This window comes from Chiloscyllium plagiosum, chromosome 23, assembly GCF_004010195.1.
Source record: "Chiloscyllium plagiosum isolate BGI_BamShark_2017 chromosome 23, ASM401019v2, whole genome shotgun sequence".
NCBI lineage: Eukaryota > Metazoa > Chordata > Chondrichthyes > Orectolobiformes > Hemiscylliidae > Chiloscyllium > Chiloscyllium plagiosum.
This window is the reverse complement of record NC_057732.1, coordinates 34,362,506-34,374,139: the sequence shown is the minus strand read 5'-3', so window position 1 is coordinate 34,374,139 and position 11,634 is coordinate 34,362,506. Positions and strand designations below refer to the sequence as shown.

General features: G+C 39.4%; 1 protein-coding gene across 4 annotated transcripts in view; it reads right to left on the bottom strand.

Annotated features, from left to right (window-relative positions):
- Nucleotides 1-11,634, bottom strand: part of ncaph2 (non-SMC condensin II complex, subunit H2) — a 34,659-nt gene continuing 23,025 nt past the window's right edge. For 3 of the 4 annotated variants that reach the window (XM_043713888.1, XM_043713887.1, XM_043713889.1), the window contains exons 16-21: nucleotides 10,797-10,914; nucleotides 7,187-7,255; nucleotides 6,972-7,027; nucleotides 5,755-5,856; nucleotides 2,501-2,650; nucleotides 1-1,516 (exon numbers count right to left, since the gene is read on the bottom strand). In XM_043713888.1, the coding sequence (XP_043569823.1) occupies nucleotides 1,376-1,516; nucleotides 2,501-2,650; nucleotides 5,755-5,856; nucleotides 6,972-7,027; nucleotides 7,187-7,255; nucleotides 10,797-10,914 (636 nt within the window). In that variant the 3' untranslated portion in view covers nucleotides 1-1,375. The remainder of the gene's footprint in view (nucleotides 1,517-2,500; nucleotides 2,651-5,754; nucleotides 5,857-6,971; nucleotides 7,028-7,186; nucleotides 7,256-10,796; nucleotides 10,915-11,634) is intronic. The other variant, XM_043713890.1, reaches the window with a different exon arrangement.

The following is an 11,634-nucleotide window of genomic DNA, read 5'->3' as shown; positions in this document are numbered from 1 at the left end:
AGTATGGTGGGATTGTTTTATGAGAAGAGGTTGAGTAGGTTGGGCCTGTGCACATTGGGGTTTAGAAGAATGATAGTCTACCTTATTAATACATACAAGATTCCTGGGGAGCTTAACAGGGTAGATGCAAAAAAGGTTATTTCCACTGTGGGACAGTCTAGGACCAGAGAGCGTAATTGTAGAATAAGGGGTCATACATTTAAGAAAATGATGAGGAGAAATTTCTTCACTCAAAAGGCTCTGCTTCTGTGTAAATCTTTATCACAGAGGTGTGTTTTGAGGCTGAGTCATTAAGAATATTCAAGGCTGAGATAGATTCTTTATCCATAAGGGAATCAAAGTTATGGGGAAAAGGCAGGAGAATGGAGATGAAGGTTATCAGATCGGCCATGAAAGAATGACAGAGCAAACTCGAAGGGGCAAAAAGTCCACTTCTATGTTTAATGGTATGCAATATCAAATGGGCAAATCATTCCCATTTTCACAGATCTTCCAATCCCAAATCGATGAAAACGTTTTAAACAGTGTGACTGAGTTCCAAGTTTACTGCAGTACTTCTACAAAATTTAAATTTGTACATTTTTTTAAATTCCACTTAGTACAGATTTGTGATAACCTGCTCCTGATAGCACACACTATTATTCCTCAGAACACAGCATAATTTATTACCATCCAATTGAATTCCAATTCAGGCACATTTCTGGATTCTCACTTTCCCGTTCAGGAAGGTGGGACCAGGGAGGAGGAATGTTTTTTTAAAAATTGGATTTTTAAAAAATACAAAATCAAAGTTTTCTTTTTCTTAAAGCCATGTGAGCTGGTGTGAGGGAAATATTGCACAAGAACCTCACCCAAACATAAATGGACAAGCCCTAACTTTACAAATGTCACACCTGCCACCAGGTTTGATAGAGCACTTAATTGAAGAGATTTTCTACTTTGCAAATCTGGATAAGCCTTTCAACAAGCATTGAAAATGATAGCTAGCTCATTGTGAATATATTTCCTTCTATCAGAAAGTCATGAGTTTGTATAAAAATACTGCACAGGATGCAGCCAGTAAATTGCACCTCATGCTGTGACACAAGGCACATTATATAATCAAAACAGCCTAGGATAGTAGCTGTACAGAACACAGCAAATATAGAAGTATAAATAGAGAATGATCACAATCCAGGAATTGTTTTGGTCAGGGTTTAGGCAAGTGGTGCATTCCACTGAAACATGAAGAACATACGTCCAGTGTTCCAGATGCTTGCTGTCATACAGCAAGGAATATGGATACAGTTCCTCCAAATGTGCCATAAACAATGGATGTAATGTCAAACTTGCAGCATGAGGACTATACAAGTTGAGTGAAGGTCTGTGAATTTTCTCATTTATTTGAAATAGATGGAGCCATGTATGTCCGGAAACGTTCGTGAGCTCTTAGTTTGGTCAAAAGGGTGAGTTCCATCGTGTCGACTGATTCAAACAGCCCTTCTTTCTGCCATATGTCCACCGTGTAGTCATTGGCCTGCAAAGGAGAGGTAACAGATCTCACTATGAGAAACTGAAGGACAGTAAATATTCACAGTACTGGAGCTAAGCTTGGCATTACTCTAACAGGCATTCAGAATCCACACTAAAGTAAATCTGGCCCAATGGAAGGACAGTGAAGAAACTGTGCTCAAAACAATAGGACAGAATAGTCCACTCTAGGTACAGTGACAGAAGTTACCACAGGAGGGGGTAAGAACTTAGCAAGTCAAATTAGAGGAAACAAGTAAATCCAAAGGAACTAAAGAAAACAAAAATCTTAGCAGTGGCATACCCAGGGGCCTTATGTATACATCCCACAGTAGTAATGAGATAATTGTCTATTGTCTAAGAGTCAAGTAAAACCCATTTGAGATCTCAAGTTTAAAGTTCTCATCCTCCAACAATACAGTACTTCTTTAGCGGGATTCCTCCATGAGTGCAACACTCCAGTAATACCCCTCTAATAGTATAGCACCCATTTGGTGTTGCTTCTCTGACAGCACTCCCATAGTACCATCCCTCCAAAAGGTGCTGCAGCCTTTCAGTGTCAATGTAGCTGGTGTTTGACAGCTCTCAACTAGGTGCTTAAACCTTCAGTCTTCAAACTCAGAGGCAGGAATGTAATCATTGAGCCAAGCTGGCATTGAAACTAAGCCTTAAATGAAATCACTAAAAAAACCCACAGCTTCTGTGGAGTAACAACATCGGATCATTCATTCGTACTACTCACCTGAAATATCACTCATGGAAAATTCTCCATTTCTAACCATTGTTAAGTCGCCACATATTTCTCAGTCTTTGTTCACCGAATAACCTTCAATCACATCTCTGAATCGTATTTGCCTAGTTTATAGCAAAGTTCTGTCCTCACCTTTCTTGCACTCAGCTTTCTTTCAATTACTACATGTTGCTTTGTTGGTGGGTGCTTGAATCTCCTGACTTTTATCTGCTCCCACTACCCCGTGAAGAACACACTCACCAGTTGCAGTGTGGCCAGCATATATCGACACACCTCAAAAGCCTCCTTCCCAGCCACAATGCTTGCAAATGAACGCCTCTGTCTGATACAGTCAAATGCATCCATAATTCTAACTCCATAATCGTGGATGTCAAAAACAGCTCGCTCATCCTGCAGGAGATAGAAACATTGCAAATAGTCAGAATGCGACAAGGAAGGAGTTACAGAATAGAACCATTTGAACTATCCTGTATGTCCCAATCTTTTGAAAAGATCTGTTCAGTTAGACCCATTCCTATGCAAATTATTCAATTTGCTTTTGAAAATTACTATTGAATTTGCTTGCACCACCATTTAGGCTCTGCATGCCTGGTTGCAATAATTTGCTGCGTGAAACCAATTTTCCTCACCTGCCATCCAGTGTTTTGACAATTATCTTGTGTGTTTTCTACTTATATAGAATATACAGCATAGAAACAAGGTATTCAAGCTAAAAAGTTGATACTGACATTTATGCTTTTATTGTAAGCCACTCCCATCCTTCCTTACCTAGCACATTTTGCACAGTCCTTTATTTCCCTCCCTCTCTAACACTTATCTAGCCCCCGATGTGTATCTATACTCTTCACCTTAATTACAACTTGCAGCAGGAAGTTCTGTATTTGTTTTAACCACTGTCTGATGAAAGAATGGTTTCTGAATTTGCTATTACATTTTTCTCAGTAACGATCTTATAGTGATCTGGTTTTGCTCTTGTGCAAAAGAAAGCATTCTCCTGTGTCTATCTGGTAAAACCTTTTACAATTTTAAAGGTTTCTGATAAGTTATCCCTCAGCCACCTAGTTTCAAGAGTAAAGAGACTCCAGTTGTTCAAACCATGAGAATGTTATTGTTGGTGAATCAGCTTTGTTGCAATGGTAACAATGTAGGAAATCCAGCAACAACTAGCATCCCACCAGGGAACTACGGTTGCTCCAAATTGGTGTGAATAGCTAAACTGTGAATGGAGGATTCAATGCGGTATTCCAGCAAAATTGGCCACTCATTATAGAATCACAGAATCCCTACAGTGTGGATGCAGGCCATTCAGCCTGTCAATTCCACACCAACCCTCCGAAAAGCATCCCACACAAACCCATTTGCCCACTAACCTTATTCTTTGCAATCCTGCATTTCCCACAACTAATCCACCGAACCTCCACATTTCTGAACACCATGGCAATTTAGCCTGCCAGTTCACTTAATCTGCACATCTTTGACTGAGAGATGAAACCCACCCAGACATGGGGAGAACATGCAAACTCCACACAGACAGTGGCCCAAGGGTGGAATCGAACCAGGGTCGCCCCTGGCACTGAGGTAGCAGTGCTAACCACTGATTCACCATGCCATTACTTTTTTAAAAATTATTTCAAGGAATTTGTGCAACCTCAGCAAATTCACTGTTTGTTGATCAGCTTAAATGCCTTTGTGAAGGTGGTAATAAGCCACATTCTTGAATTGTATAATGTCTATGTGTTGCTGGTTCACCTACAGTGCAATTAGGGAGGTATAACTAAAAATGATAAATGCTGACATTTTAATTTACTTTTTTGTTAATAGCCAAACAAAGTCTACATAAATTTGCTTGGGCCTAACAAAGTGGTGATAACACTGCAGGGGTAACAGAATGGGTCAAAACTTTAATCAACAAAGATTTTTGAATGGAAGAGCAAGCTCCAGGCACCAAATGGCCTCTTCTTGCATCTAATTCTATGATCCTGTGATTTTGGAGCGAGCATGCACTTGCCCTAACCTTGGGCTTAGGAAGGTGTCAATGAAATAATGATTACCTGCGCACAGAAAAATAATTTTCCTACTCCCAGCTATGAAATATTTTACAGCTCCACCTGGAACACTCCAATGGCTGGGTTAGGAAACCGACTCCGAAGAAATTGTTTAACTGCACAGTATGTGAAGATTGTTGCAACAACTCAGGAGCTACCAGACGAAAGGAATGGAAGTGAACTTGAGGTTTGCAAGTTGAAAAACAAGTTGGAATTAACAGCAATACAGAAATTGAAATTGGAACAATTGAGGGCTAGGGTGGAATAAAATGCAACAAGAATTATCCACCCTGTGGATATGATAAAAGACGTAACTAAAGAATCTTTTAAATCCATACTGATAATGTGGTACATTGTAGCTTACAGCATAATGGGCACAGACACAATAAATAGAGTTATAATTACTAAATTAAATTTAGACTAGCTATGTCTGTTTTTGTAAATTCTGTATTAATTGGATATAAACTCCAATCAAAACAAAACTGATTCAGTGTTGGCTCATGGTAATACCTTTCTCAACTATTATGGTCACTTCTGCCTAGATATTCCTGAACGTTTACTTACCTGCTCTGCTTTATACCATTTTAGTAGATGTAGTAGTGAATTCTGCCTTGTTGCCTGCTTGCATACTGGATTAGAAAAGGAGTCTGGAACTCATCGTAGGAACTCCATTCCGCTTTACCCATCTTTTCTTGCCATATCAATTCACGGTAATAGAACTTTTCCAATTTTTAAATTCATTTCCTAAATTTGTTTGCATGCTTCTTCCTTTGGTTTAATTTCACTTTTGGAAGGCTTGTAGATTACTCAAGTGCGTTTGATGCTTTTATGTTTATTTCTGTGAATTCTATTCCTGTCTTACGAATAACTGCATGACCCTTTGTACTGCTGCAGTTATTTCTAACAAAGACAGCTATTCCACTCTCCTTTTCCTCTTTTTTACAAAATGTCATCTCTGCAAGTTTAATTCCCAGTAATTCCTATTAAATCTGGTTCCTCATTGTCTCCAGGTTTTCCCATTTTATGAAGGACACTGTATTGTATAGATAGTTAAATTCATTTTTAACAGCAGTTATTTTCCACCTTATATTTTATTTGTTCTATAACTCCTTATTCCCTTATCATTTATGCCCTTTTGATTCATATGCCTTATTACCTCCTTTACTGACTCTGTTACATTAAAGATTGTTTCATATCCTGGGCATACATACCCTTCTCTGGAAATGTTAGTTACTGACCATTCAGCCAGCCCTTCAAAGAATAGCTACTATGCAAGAGGACCAAGATTTCAATCAAAGAAAATCTAAAATAAAAGCTGTAAATGCTGGAAAGACACATTAGTAGGAGACCGAGGTAGGATCATGATTTGTCAAATGCTAAGTAATTTGCTATAATCACCACAGCCCCCAAGATTGCACTGAGCCTAATGTGGCGAGCACAATCACTTACCTGTTCTTCCAGTCTTGGGCCAATTTTCTCCTCCCAGTCCCTTACACGAAGAGAGAGAGCTGTTTCCTGGGCATACTTCTGGGAATTAGCGATAAACAGGTCCTAGAACACAGGAATGTGTAAATCTAGAACAGCCCACTCCAACAATGCACTAGGAATTGCCATGAATTCAGGATCAGAGATGAATGCAAGTCTCACATACAATTATCTTTCATGTGTAGAGCATGCATTTAAATTGGAACATTAAAAAAATCAGCCTGTACTCCAAATTACATAGTACTCCCCATAGCCAGGGTATAGTATGGAGTATATTACCCCTTGATTTCCAATAACACGGTTCTTTCTTTACACATTAAAAATGAGCAGTATACACCTCAACAACACTATTCCTGTAAGGCTAAATAAGGGGGCTACTACCAATTACTTCACCACTTCGCAGTAAAACTTGTTATATTTAAATACCAGACTTGTCACTGATGCTCTCATCCCAAGAATGGATCATGGAAAGTTTGGGTATTGGCTCTATTATGAACCTACTCAATCACAGAATTGTTACGACACTGAAGGCCATTGGGCCCATCATGCCCGCACCTGTTCTATTAAAGAGTGTCCTGCCTTTCCCCATATGCCTGCACACTATTTATGTTGAAATAATCAACGTCTTCTTGAATGCCTCAACTGAACCTGCCTCTACCAAACTTCTAGACTGGTAATTCCATATCCAAACTAATTGCCGAGTTAAAAAAAACATTTTCTCACATCGCTCTTGCTTCATTTATACATCACTTTAAATCTAGGCTCTCATATTCTTATTTTCTTTTAGGAGTGGGAGCAGCTTCTCCCTATCTAATCTCTCCAGCCAGCTTGATTTTGAAAAGCTCTATCAAGTCTCCTCTCAGCTTTCTTCTCTCAAAAAGCAATAGTCCCAACTTCTTCAATCTATCTTCATTAAAGTTTCTCATTCCTGGAACAGTTTGCTAACCATTGCTTGCTGAAAATTTTAGTACTTTGAGAAAATCAAGTCCCTTAGAAAAACTAATCAAGGCTCCCTGGTTTAGAACTGTTGGTTACATCAATACATAATCAAATAACACTGTTCTCTAAACTGATTTCAACTGCAGCAGAGATTTTAATTATAGCTGAATATTAAACTTTTTCTGTACAGTGACTGAATAATGAATACTAAAATATATTTAGTTTGCAGAAATTTTACATACCACATTCCTTCTGACAAGCTCCTCATAACTCACAGATCCCGTTTCTCCAAAAGGTTCTGCAATTACAGACGATAACTTTAATTACTGACAGCAAAACAACCAGAAATGATTGCTGTGTCACAGGAGTATTTACCCAGAGTTACAGAGGAGAGCGGAGCGTTAAACCGATGTTACACGGGACAGGTTTTATCCAAAATGAGAGGAAGGGGTATTACCCAGATTTGGGGGGTTGTGGTTGTCCTGAGCTGCATCAGCTTCTTGATCCAAATTAATGTCATAATCATCTAAGATAAAAGAAACACAGATTGAAAGTTGCAGCTTTCCAACTGCTCACAGTAGTTTGCTTAGCAATGCTAAACTAATATGTCAAACAGCAGGCAAACTCAACTTTCATGCACAATTGGCTCATGACCCAAGCTGGATCTCACTGAGTCATTGCCAATCCCCGATTATCCTTGAGAAAGATAGAGTGAGCTATCTTCTTGAACCACTGCAGTCCATCTGGTGCAGGTACATTCACAATGCTATAAAGGAAGAGGTATGTGAGAAGGAGAAATGGATCAAATCACTTTTACCTATCCATCATTGCTCCTACATTGCCAGGGCAAATAGTCTGTGACCAGAAACAGATGTATTGTTCTCTTTCTCCACTCTCCCTTGCCTAATCTGCCGCATTCCAAATAAGATGATAAATCATCATAATCCAGGAAGAATTTCTGGTGTATCAGTATCTGGATATTTCAGTGATAGAAATCACTTCTGAATTATTTAGATCTGGGCACTTCTACGATAGACTAGACTTGACCAGTGAGAGTAGCTTCGCCACTCCATATCTAAAAGGAATACTGTGAACAGTTTGGTCCCCTTATCAAAGGAAAAGATATACCGACAACAGAGAAATTGAAGGTTCATTAGATTGTTCCCATGTATGAACAGATTTTATAAGGAGAGGTTAAAGTAGGTTGGGCATGTACTCAGGAGTTTAGATGTACGAGAGCTGATCATTTTGAAAGGCGCAGGATTCTTTGGGAGTTTGACAGGGTAGGTGCGTAGAGGTTATCTCCAACATTCCCACTAAGCTGCACTGTTCATGCACACAGCCACTCCAGTGTTCCACACCTAGGTGATCAGTGTGCCAATGTAGCTTGCAGCACTAGCTTCCGATTCTGGTTGTCTCCCCTTGTGGGAATGTCCAGGACCAGTGGACATGATCTCCGAATAAGGGTTACCTATTTAAGACAGAGATGAGAAGGAATTTCTCTCAAAAGGTAGTGAATTTGTGAAATTCTTTACCACAGAGAGCTCTTAAGGTGAGATCATTAAGTATATTCAAGGCTGAAAGAGAGTTTTACTCAGTAAGGAAATTAAGCATTATAGGGAAAGTCAGGAAAGCAGAGTTGAGGATTATCAGATCAGCCATGATCTGTCAATGGCAGCGCAGACTCAATGGGCTGAATGGCCTACTTCTGCTCTCGCATTTTATGGTCTTCTAGAAAATGTCTTGTCTGTTTCAAGTCTGGCGTGCTGATCACTTAGTTCTCAGAGATGCTGCAATAGAAGTTGTGGCCAATTATAGCATTAATTCATTAATGTTTAACATTTTTCACCTTTTTTGTACCATCCATAATTAAAAAAGAATACCATTAATTCTAAACCCGGGCATTACCTCCCACTAACCAACAGTAATTGGAGAGTGTTTGTGATCTTTACTTTCTTCCCACACTGCAATTAAATTGTATTTGAAATTCTAGAAAGTCACAGATTTCCATCCAACTGCTGGCAGATTTGTTGAAGTTGTGGTTCTGCTGCCTTTTTGAGGCAGATTGTGGGAGGAAATTAATCCCACCTCCTACACAAATAAATTATGCAAATAAGACAAATGGTGAATACCTAAATATGAAACAATTGCTCCAAAACTACATGAGTGGGCTTCATGTCACTCTGCAGAATATTAAAATGTAATTCTGCAGTCAGAGGATTATCTGTACAGTAATGAGGCTGAATAGGTCCAGCAGATATTGTTCTGGGCACCACCCCACAGATCCCAGTCAGGCTTTCATTTCACACACACTACTGATTTTGATTTCGTTTTTTCTCTCTCATACACACCCATCACAGCAACATGCAAGTAATAAAGGAACAATGCTGGAGGGCTAGATGGCCAACTGTGGTCCTATTTCTTTTGGACTAAGTACAGAAATCAATTCATTGCCGAAATGTCCTCAGCGACAGCATTCTCTGATTATTTATGTTTGTGGCAGAGTCCTGCTGTAAAGGTAGCAGCTGTAGCACATTCAATATCTCCACATCACACCTAAAACATGCACATAGACCATTGTTTGTATAACCCCTTCAACCACAATAAGCACTGAGAGCAGAGTATATTGCCTCTTTATTCCAGATAACAGTCACCTCATGATCTGGAAGGGAGTATATTAATCCTTTTGGGATGAGTACTTGTGTAAACTAGATTGAGAGGTGACATGTTTGCTGCCAGGATTCTTAAGTATCACTAACTGGTTTGACCACAGTGATAGAGGATCTGGCCTGAGCAAGATTCCAAACTAATCTGTGTAAATAATATTTCAGGAATCAACTTGTTAATACATAGCACAAGCTGTCTTGAAAGATGATGGGAATCAGGTGACACTGATCATTCAAATTCAAAATTAGATTTTAGAAATAACATTGCATAGTACAGTATGAATCATTTCAGGTATACAAGTGATTGCTCAAACTTGGGAGTAACAGGAGACTTCTGATTCCCATAACTGTTCAGTGCTAGGTTTCTCATTCATGCCTGAGTCTGTCGTGGATGTGTGTTGATTAGTGCAATTAGTCAATAACTCCATTATTGTCAAATCTTGCAAATACTAGGTCATTAAACCAACCAGACAGACATTTTCATCTAGAAATTCTGATATTCACATTTACACACTGATCTTGTTACCCTGGAAATAAGGAGGTGACAACGGACACCGGGGAAAGCGACACTGAAATTTATCTCAATTTGCTGAAATGACCAATGTTAAAAAAAAACAAATGGCACAGCTAGACTCATGGGCCAGGCAAACACAGTTTTATAAAATGTCCAAAATGCATTTTGGAAGCACCAAAAAAAAAATGCCTTAAATAATGAGATTTCAAAACTAGTAAAGTTATGGGCCTCAAAAAAGCAAGAAAATACTGTTAAATCTGTACACCTTGGTGAGGGCATAATTCAAATTCTGGCACTTCATTACCAAGAGAATGTAAAAGCAATGAGAATTGTGCAAACTAAATTATTTGCGGAATACAGCGATGAGACCAAGAAAATGACTACCACAGGTCAAAATATTAAAAGTGAAACTGGGTAAGCACAGGGTAATAGAGGATATGCTGATGGTGTTAGAAGGAGAAGGATGGGAGGAGGCATATTTAAGTCAAACACCTGTGTTGATATATTGTGCTAAAGTGCACATTTCTGTGCTGTACATACTAAGAAAAAGACTCAATGCTACTGAATTGAGAGTCAAGTTAGGGCTCTCCTCACTCGTGTTGAGAAAGTTAACAGAGGTCATTAAGACTGCAATGCAGGCCTATGGAAGACAATCATGCGAGGGAACAAATGAAAAACAAAAAAACAACACTATAAAACACAAATCCAAGAAAACAGAAATATAAGAAAAAGAATCCAACACCAGAATATACAAATGGTGTAAATAAAGGAAGGGAAGGTTGCCCATCCTACAGCAGTCCCTGCAGTTGTTTCAGTACAGGAATTATTTCTATCTTTGCAACATAATTAAGGTCCCAGAATGGGAGAAATCCCTTCTCTTTCATTACCTTCCACTCCGTCGTTATCCAGATGGTCTTCAGCTTGTTCTTGTAAGTCATTTAATTCTTCTTCCATGTTTCCTGCTTCTACATCTAACTCCTCTATTACCCTCCCACGCAGAGCAATCTGCAGAGGAAAGACTTGATTAGCATAATCATATACACAAACAGTAGGAGTTCTAACACAAACCAGAATACATCAACGAGCACAGCACCTGAATCACACTCCATTTTCATCAGCTTCCCGTCAGATCAGTGACTCAAGGGTGAGATTAATCTCTGCCACATATTACAGCATCTTCATACTGTATGCGCACCCTATGACAGTGACATGCACCTTCAACACACACTGCACAACGTACACCAACACATATGCATGCTCACCTACACATCAACAGCCCCAATCAATGCCCGAACACATGCACACAAAATTGGAACCTGTCACCTCTTCCACAATACGGCAAGAATTAATTACTCCAGTTACAAGTGGAGTTCCGCAGGGATCAGTTCTGGGTCCTCTGCTGTTCGTAAATTTTATTAATGACTTGGATGAGGGAGTTGAAGGGTGGGTCAGTGAATTTGCAGATGATACGAAGATTAGTGGAGTTGTGGATAGTGAGGAGGGCTCTTGTCGGCTGCAAAGGGACTTGGATATGATGCAGAGCTGGGCTGAGGAGTGGCAGATGGAGTTCAACCCTGCCAAGTGTGAGGTTGTCCATTTTGGAAAGACAAATAAGAATGCAGAATACAGGATTGACGGTAGGGTTCTTAGTGTGGTGGAGGAACAAAGGGATCTTGGGGTCTATGTTCATAAATCTTTGAAAGTTGCCACTCAGGTGGAGAGAGC